The 9,431-nt window shown below is 39.7% G+C and overlaps 1 protein-coding gene across 1 annotated transcript in view; it reads right to left on the bottom strand.

Annotated features, from left to right (window-relative positions):
• The window catches only part of NDUFAF7 (NADH dehydrogenase (ubiquinone) complex I, assembly factor 7), a 16,446-nt gene extending 7,075 nt beyond the window's left edge, over positions 1-9,371 (bottom strand). The window contains exons 1-6 of the mRNA XM_006839452.1: positions 9,311-9,371; positions 8,958-9,121; positions 6,514-6,594; positions 4,294-4,404; positions 1,614-1,827; positions 581-639 (exon numbers count right to left, since the gene is read on the bottom strand). Of these exons, the coding sequence (XP_006839515.1) occupies positions 581-639; positions 1,614-1,827; positions 4,294-4,404; positions 6,514-6,594; positions 8,958-9,121; positions 9,311-9,371 (690 nt within the window). The remainder of the gene's footprint in view (positions 1-580; positions 640-1,613; positions 1,828-4,293; positions 4,405-6,513; positions 6,595-8,957; positions 9,122-9,310) is intronic.
• Between the last annotated feature and the right edge of the window lie 60 nt (positions 9,372-9,431).

Genomic DNA, 9,431 nt, shown 5'->3' with positions numbered 1-9,431 from the left:
AAAGCATCAATTATTCTACAGTCTTCCTTATTCACTATCCAGCTTTCACATGCATATGAGGTTACTGAAAATCCCATGGCTCAGGTCAGGCACACCTTAGTCCTCAAGCTGACATCTTTGGTCTCCAACACTTTTAAAAGGTTTTGTGCATCAGATTTGCCTAATGCAATATGTCATTTGATTTCTTGACTGCTGCTTCTGTGAGTGTTGATAGTTGATGCAAGAAGAATGAAGTCCTTAACAACATCAATCTTTTCTCCATTGATAAGAATGCTGTTAACTGATCCAGTGGTGAGGATTTTGGTTTTCTTTTCATTGAGATGTAATTCATATTGAAGGCTGTGCTCTTTGATCATCATCAGTAAATGTTTTAAGTCCTCTTCACTTGCAGCACGCATGTTTGTATCATCTGCATATTGCAGGTTGTTAATGAGTCTTCCTCCAATCCTGATGCCAGCTTCTTGGATTATTTGCTCAATATACAGGTTGAAAAAGTATGATGAAAGAATACAACCCTGTCACACACCTTTCTTAATTAGTTAAATCATTTATAACCTTGACAGTTTTTTCCCATCAATACCTGAAATTTATGCACAGGAAGAACATCAAAAAATTCATGTGCAAGATAAAAGCTGTACCCTATTTAAAAACAGAAAGACAAAAATTAGTATATTTAAAGTAATTAATTACTTCTTTTAAACATTAGCTTTGGAGACAAAAATGCCTAGTTCTTCAATACAGGAACCATGAGGCTTCTAGTCATCACTACCACAGACCCGTCCAAGCCTATTCACAGGAAACCTACTCTGCAGGACACATGCAAGAACAAAGATCACTCTTATCTCCACGTAACAGAGTAAGAGAAACAACATATCAAAATTATCATTCAGGACTGGAAGAAATTAGAACTCAAGTTAGTTAGAACTGGAAGAAAATTTGAATGTCATAAAATCAACATAGCAGGCTGAGGCCAAGACTGGCTGAGCGCTTTGCCTAGGATGTACCACCGTTGTAGAGCAGAGCTCAATCAATACAGATTCTTGGCTTGTTCAGGGATTTTGCCACCACATCTTGTTTCTTTTAGGCAAGTAAAAATTTCAAAAGCTCAGATATTTTAGTTAAACCCATCTATTAACACTTGTTCCTTCAGCCCAACTGCCTACTTCACTATCAGTGCTATCTTAGCAGTAAGGAAAACCTTAACAGGTACTACATGAAATACACTGCTTCTTAATGATAGGCAATTTTAGTTTCTACTATGATGTTGTTTGCTAAGACATAGTTAGCTATTGTCTATGGGTGAAAGTCCTGGCAGAGATAATCAATGATGCTGTTGTAAAAGATTGTTATCCAGGGGGTCACTAGTGTGAGCTCAGGTAGCATAGTTGTTCTGAGTTAGGCTGCTAATCTCAATGTCAGCAGTTTGAAACTACCAGCAGTTCTGCAGGAGAAAGATGAGGCTTTCTGCTCCCATAAAGATTTATAGCCTTGGAAACCCTATACAGTACAGGGTCACTATGAGTCAGAACCAGCACATAACCACCAACCACCACCATGACTAGTGTGAGAGGTTGTTATCAAAACTCTTTCATTCATTAATGCAAAAGAATTACCCTTTGGGATATCCTGCAGATCTCGGTACCAGGAAATTGGAATCCCAGACTTAGAAACCCCTTTCATATATACTGGGGATCCAGCATTTTGCTCCAAGGGGATTTTCTCTTCAGTCAGTGTCATTGCTTGGATCTCACTTAATTTTTGGCTGACCTCTACCAGATGGATGGAAATGTCACTGTTTTTCAGCACAGATCCAAGCTGGCTGAACACCTAGATACAAAATGAAGAAAAAACATATTCTTGGCAAAATACAATGAGTTAAGTGTATTTCAAGATTTCTGATCTTTATCTTAAGGAGCTCTGGTAGCATAGTGGTTACAAATCGTGCTGCTAACCTCAAGCTCAGCAGTTTGAAACTACCAGTTGTTCCACAGGAGAAAGATGAGGCTTTCTGCTCCCGTAAAAATTTACAGCCTTGGAAACCCTGTGCAGGGCCACTATGAGTCGAAACCGACTCCATGATACTTAACAACAACAACAATCTTTACCTTGATAATTTGCTCATGTCACAGTAGAATGTTTAGATTGTTTTTTTCTTCTTCACACAAGCACCTCACCAGCAGTTTATGAGAAACATAATCTGTTATTATTAAGTAAACCACCCATATGAAAAACAACAGTACATAATTTGGTTTTCTACTAATGACAAACGGAACTAGAATTAACAAATGAAAATACATAGCAACCAATGAAAATAATGATTCAAATTATGGAGTCTAAATAAAGACCAAGAATATGTATATTGCCTTGATACTACAAAGCTGCTGAGTTTATGAAATAACTTTCTCTTTGGGATGATTAAATTGTATCCACAGGAAATCAAATTTTACTGGTATCAATAACTTGACAGTTTAACCCTATGATACTATCACATTTTCTATATTTTTCCTTAAACTACACATCTTTACAACTATAAATATAAGAGAAAAAGAGAAAAACTTACAGAAAATGCTAATATATCTTACCCATCATTAATGTTAAGAACCCAATGCCAAAGGCATAATGCACGTCAATATTATTTTTCATTTAAATTAATTTCACTGGTGAATAGTCTTGTAAATCAGAGATATGCAAATAGAGTGGCAAAAATTATTTGCCCAAATTTGCAGGGTTTCCGGAGAGTGGGTGGTGAGTTTGAAATGCTGACCTTGAACTTCGAATCAACCTTGTGGTCCAGTGTTTATCCTACAGCACCACACCAAGATAAGCACTTCTGTGAATAGCTAACCATTGACAGTTCAAATCCACCAGCTACTCCTTGGAAACCCGATACAGGGTCACTATAGGTCGGAACCGACTTGACAGCACTTAACAACATTCTCGTTACAGAGATGGGACATGACCCTGATTTTTAAGCCCCTGTGCCCTTGCCCTCCACCCTCAGATGTCAAGACCATTCTGAACTTCAAGTGCACTTTTCTTTAAAATTTGACTAACCACATTTGTAGCATCAAACATACAGTTTGATGCTGATTATATCTTAATTTATATATTCACAGTATATGAAGGCAACTGCAAATGGCTTTTTTCATGAAACATCATGTTCCTTGTTTTCTAATGTTTTATTCTACTGGAATACCATGCATTTTTCTACCACAGTATGACCATGCTACAATGTATGTATCCATGTTTCATTACTCCGTGAAGATACTCTAAATAATGCTCTCTATTCTTATACATATCTCCCGATGTAAATATGCACAAGTCTTTCTAGGGTATATGTCTAGCAGTGAAAGTGCTAACTCTTGCAGTATAAGTAACACTGATGTTAGTAGATAATGTGCCAAACCTTTTCAAAGTGGTTGTACCAAACAACATTGCTTCTCACCTCCCTATCCTCACCAAAACTGGTTGTCAGACTAATTTTTCACGATCTGTTGGCTTATTGTGATTTTAATTTTCATTACCTCGATCACCAATAAGTTTAAATACCTTTGCATTTTTATTGGCCACTTGGATTTCTTCCTTTATGAGGGGTCTGTTCAAGTCTCAGGCCTTGGTAATCTATTGAGTTATCTTACTATTGATTTAAAGGGCTTCTTTATTCAAGGGGGCTTCAAAAAGTTCAACTGGAATTAAAAGTTAATGGAATTTTCCATGAACTTTTTGAAGCCCCCTCGTATATTCTAACCATGAGATCTTTATTGGTTATGTTGTTTATTGTTTTTAAGTGACTTCGAGTCAGTTCAGACCCATAGCAACCCAATACAGGGTTTCCGAGGAGTGGCTGGTGAATTTGAACTACCAACCTTGTGGTTCAAACCAATCCTGTAGTCCTACATTTATCCTATAGCAGAAATACCTTCTCTCATCTACCTTATCATTCTATTTATGGTGTCTTTGAAGACTGAAAAAATCTTAATATTAAAATCGTTGAAATGATTTTTCTTTTCCCTTAAAGTTTCTGCTTTTTTTGTATAATTAAAATTCACTTTCTCAACTAAGAAGGCAAATATATTCTCCCTTATTGCCTTCTAAACATTTTATACTTTCAGTTTTTACATTTCTGTCCCCCTTTTTTAAGCTTACAAAGACAACAATAATTACCAATTCATGATGCTATACTGACATATTTTAGCCGAGAAATAAGAACTCAAGAAGGTAGGACTGAAAGCAAAAGAAATTCACCAAGTTTACAAATAATCAAAAGTAGTAAAACATTCTTTTATTACTTACCCTCAAAATATCTCCAGTGAGGGTACCCCTACCTGGACCCAGTTCTACCAGTTGGAAAGGAGAGCTTTTTCCAGTGGCCATCCATTCACTAATGAACCATATCCCTATTAACTAGGACAAGGCAAGAATTACATTGAAGTCTTATAAATTAAACCACAATATAAGCTTCCACATAAATCTGTACTTTAGACCTAAAGGAACATGTCTGCAAACATCCACAATATATACTATTTACTATGTATGTACAGACACACACACACACACACACACACACACACACACACACACGGAGCTCTGGTAGCACAGTGGTTATGAATTGGGCTGCTAACCTCAAGGTCAGCAGTTCAAAACTACCAGCTGTTCCATGGGAGAAAGATAAGGCTTTGTGCTCCCGTAAAGATTTATAGCCTCAGAAACCCTGTACAGGGTCCCTATGAGTCAGAACTGACTCCATGGCACACAACAACAACAACACAGACACACACATATAGGAATTTCACTGGAACTATGTCATAAAAGGAGTCCTGGTGTGGCGCTGTGGACTAGTGCGTCAGACTGCAAAGTCGTTTGAACTGCAAGATCGGTGGTTCAAGCTCACCAGCTGCTCCTTGGAAACCCTATACAGAGTTCCTATAGGTCGGAATCAACTCAATGGCACTTAACAACAATATCATAAAAGATACCAGTAAGAAAAGTTTAATAAATGGAGATATTGGTTAAAAGGTCCTTTTAACACAGATAGGAGGATATAACTTACAGAGAGATACTATTATTTTAAAGTAAACATAGCCATGAAATATGAGGTCATTTTTCCATATTCATGTTATATAATAATAATGATATAGCTCTTGTTGTTGTTGTTGTTGTTAAGTGCCGTCGAGTCTATTACAACCCATAGCGACCCTGTATAGGGTTTCCGAGGCTGTAAATCTTTACGAGAGCAGAAAGCCTCATCTTTCTCCTGCGGAACAGCTGGTAGTTTCAAACTGCTGACCTGGCGGTTCACAGCCTGATTCGTAACTACTACGCTACCAGAGCTCCTTGATATAGCTCTTAGGTATAATTAATGATTTTCATTGCTTGGATTCTACTTTCGCCATTTCTGTTTCTAAATTGATCAACCATAGGTGCACGAAAATAAATGAACTGGATGCCTAAAGAGAATTCAGAGTTCCTTAATGGAGATGTCTACTGTTGTTGTTGGTTGTTATGTGGGGTAAAGTCGGTTCTGACTCATAGCAAGCCTGCACAGGGTTTCCAAGGCTGTAAATCTTTATAGGAGCAAAAAGCCTTATCTTTCTCCCACCAAGCAGTTAGTAGTATCGAACTGCTGACCCTGAGGTTAGCAGCCCAATTCGTATGCACTACGCAACCAGAGCTCCTTGTTTGTTGTTGTTGTTGTTGTTATGTGCCGTGGAGTCAGATTCCAACTCATAGCAACCCTGTATATGGTTTCCGAGGCTGTAAATCTTTAGGGAGCAGAAAGCCTCATCTTTCTCCTGCAGAACAGCTGGTAGTTTCGAACTGTTGACCTTGCAGTTCACAGCCCGATTCGTAACCACTACGCTACCAGAGTTCCTAGTAGCTATGGTTAAATTGGGGTTCGGGGTTCATCTTGATCTTACTAATTTCTCAGCAATCTTTTTAAATTTTTCTGTCTTCTTTCTTGGTACTCTCTTTCTCCACCTTTCCTAACATCTCCCTTTCTTCTTCCATTCTCTTATTTCATCTTATTCATTACCTTCTCTTTTTTCTATTTTTTAAAATATAAACTTCTCAAATGTCTTTATTATTTTCTTCCCTCTGTTCCATCAGTACATAAACTACTATAAAATTGCAATTGGCACTGTAGGATAGGCACTGGACTGCTAACAGCAAGGTCGGTGGTTCAAATTCAACAGCAGCTCCCCCAAAACCCTATACCCCCCGTGCCCTGTCTCCACAAGTCAACAGATATTAACAACTACAACATACACACAATAAACTGGAAAATGGAAAACATACCACAGAAAAATATAACTTGATCTGATCTAGTGTATTGTTTTTATTAAGCGTAATCGCTTCAGTTCCAATATATAGCGACCTTATCTCCCCTGTGGAGCAGCTAGTGGGCTCAAACTGTGGACCTTGTAGTTTACAGTCCAGTGCTTATTATGTGGAGCCACTGCACTCCCATTTTATTATATTTGAGTTTCTTTTATAGTTTACATTGGACATTACCTCCCCAAAGATCTGACTTATTTCAGGTGAAGTAATGAAATCTCCTTTTTCTCCTAACATGTCATGGTGCACATAATATCCCTAAAAAAAGAAAACAGAGACAACAAATTAACTTTCAAATAAGGCTTTTTGAGTCTCAAAAATCTTACATCTATAAACAATGAAATGAACAATTCTGTCTTCTAAATAAGCAAAAGCATGCATAGTGTCTTTACCTAAACTTTATCATGTAATATAGTCATTCTGTAAATGACAGAAAGCAATTACCATCTCCTCCTTTCCTCTCCCCACCTCACAACCCAACACAGGAAGATCATACCTACTACCCCTTCAGCCTCCTTTATTAATTCCCACACTTTCTATTTCATATTAGCTCTGCTTGTTGCTCATGTTCTGTTTCTTGATCTAAGCGCTGGTTATGTGGTAGTGTTCAACTTTGTGAAACCCCATTAACTACATAAAAGCCCACACCAAATCCACTGCCACCGAATCCGTTCTGACTCATAGCCACCCTGAAGAGGGTTTCTGAGGTTGTAAATCTTTGCAAGAACAGAGAGTTTCATCATTCTCCCAGAGATGGTTGGTGGTTTAAACTACCCACGTAGCAGTTATTGCTTATCCACCAGGGCTCCTTCATTAGTCATATGATTGTGATTTATGTACTTTTCTGTATAAATCCTATATTTAATAAAAAGTTTTCTAAAAATTAGTACTGTTTGCCCACATATCCACGCTACTGTTAATGTTCTCCCTTCTCCCTTTCCAATATTCACTGGCAATCTTATACTCAGGTTTTGAATCAGCCCAAATGCCAGGCTACTCGGAAGCCTTCACCAATCTCCTTCAGCTTTCAACCTCAAACCAAATCCAGTGCTTTCTTTTGTGAGCTTATACTACAGGGTTTCCAAAAATTCATGGAATGATGTCATTATCTGTTCATTCCATTTTTCTACAAATGTTTTTAAGTCTCGTCTATGTTTCTGTTCTTCACCAGAAGGCTAGAAGTCTTAGTAGTACATGGGCTAAGCACTGAGCTGCTAACAACAGGTCGTGGCTCCAACTCACCAGCTGCTCCATGGGAAAAAGATGTGCAGCCTGCTTCCTCGAGGATTTAGTCTCTGAACTCTAGGGAGTGCTTGTACTCTATTCTATAGGGTTAGAATCCACTCAAAGGCCATGGGTTTGGTTTTCAGATTAGATGACTAAATCAGAATTACATTTTAACAACTTAAAATGTAGATTCTGATTGGGTATAAAGGTGGAAATGCAACTGGCCAGCGAAGGCTGAACTCAAATGAACCAGTTGGAAGCCCTGGTCAGAGCCACACAGATACTAAATGCTCTGTAAGGGTAATTAGCCAGATCTAGTTGTTTACAGACTATTCATTTATATAGTAGATTTCATCTCAAATGCTAAATAAGCAACATTTTTTTTCAAGGAATTTTTTAATTAGAGAGGCTAATAAATGTTGTATGCAAATAACAAAAGTATTTTCCGGCCTTAATAAACCATGAAAGATGCATTATCCTTTGAACAATTGTAGATCCATTTGAGTTATAGTGTTGGCAAAAATATTCAAAGTACCATGGACTGCGAGAACAAATAAATCTGTCTTGGAAGAAGTCCTGTCAGAGTGCTACTTAGAAGCCAGGATGGTGAGGCTTTGTCTCTGTATTTTGTACATGTTATCAGAAAGGACCAGTCCCTTGAAGAAGAGCATCATACTTGGTAAAGTAATGGGGTCAGTGAAAAAGAAGACCTTCAACAAGATTGGCATACAGGCTGCAGCAATGGGCTGAAACAGGACCAGTTCGGAGGCTCTGCAGGACCTGACAGTGTTTCTTTGTTGTACATGGGGTTGCTATGGAGTCGGAGCCTACAGGACATCACCTGATAGCAAGAAGAGAGGCACTGAACTAGAGAGCCCAGGAGGGCCCAATTTACAGCTGGACTGTCAGCACCATGAAAGAGGCATAGCGTTCTGTACTCTATCCCTGAGTCCTTTGCCTAGTCCCTGCGGGGTCGCGTTGCAAAGTTCCTTCCAGTCGGTTAGGACTCTCAGCGACCCTGTACAGGGTACCCTTTCCAGGGTTTTTAAACCCGTGCGGGAGCAGAAAGCCTCTTCTTTCTCCCGCGGAACGACTGGCAGGCTGGAACTGCAGACTTGCGTTTTGCAGTACAGAGCTTATTAGAAGGAGCTAACACCACACAGCCTAAGTTAGTAGCTGAGCGCTTGTCTTTTAAGATTATCATGTTCAAAATGAGAAGTACATCACAATGACCAAACCATACGATCAGGAGAGTCAAAATAAGATTCATTTGTCATTCTCAAGACCTCCCCTGAAAAAGCACCCCGCTGCTTGGGCTGAGGACCTCGGGCTCCTCCAGGGTCTCACTCGATCAGGTCCCAAAGCTGGCTAGTCCTCCCGCTCCCCGGCCCTACCTTGGCTGGGTTCGTCAAGACTTCCTTCATGTATTCCGCCACCGTGATGGGGCCAGTAGACTTGATTTTGTATGTAAGATGCCGGAGCATCGGAGTCACCGGGCTGTTTTCTGCCGGCTCTTTTCCGGAACTGAAGCATTTCGCTCTCCAAAGACCGGAAATAACTACGAAAAAACAATATCAAACAACGCATTATATTTATCTTAGTATTTGCATGCGTAAGGAAACCTGAGCGCTTTCCAAATGCTCCCAAGCCAGGAGGACAATCACATAGCCTTCTCATATCAACCCCGAGCGCCCCAGGCAGCAGGGAACGCGGGTGGCAAGTGGGCTGAAGTGGCGCTGACACCTACCCGCTCGTACCGCGGGGCTCCGGAGGCCCACGCCAGCTCTGGACAGGACACTCAAGCCCATCTCGGAACGCCGCCTACATCAGCCAGGGGGGCGGGGCTGTAGTCATTTCCGGGAGGGGAA

Source organism: Chrysochloris asiatica, unplaced genomic scaffold, assembly GCF_000296735.1.
Source record: "Chrysochloris asiatica unplaced genomic scaffold, ChrAsi1.0 scaffold00024, whole genome shotgun sequence".
In the NCBI taxonomy this organism is placed as follows: domain Eukaryota; kingdom Metazoa; phylum Chordata; class Mammalia; order Afrosoricida; family Chrysochloridae; genus Chrysochloris; species Chrysochloris asiatica.
This window is presented reverse-complemented; position numbering and strand designations above follow the sequence as displayed.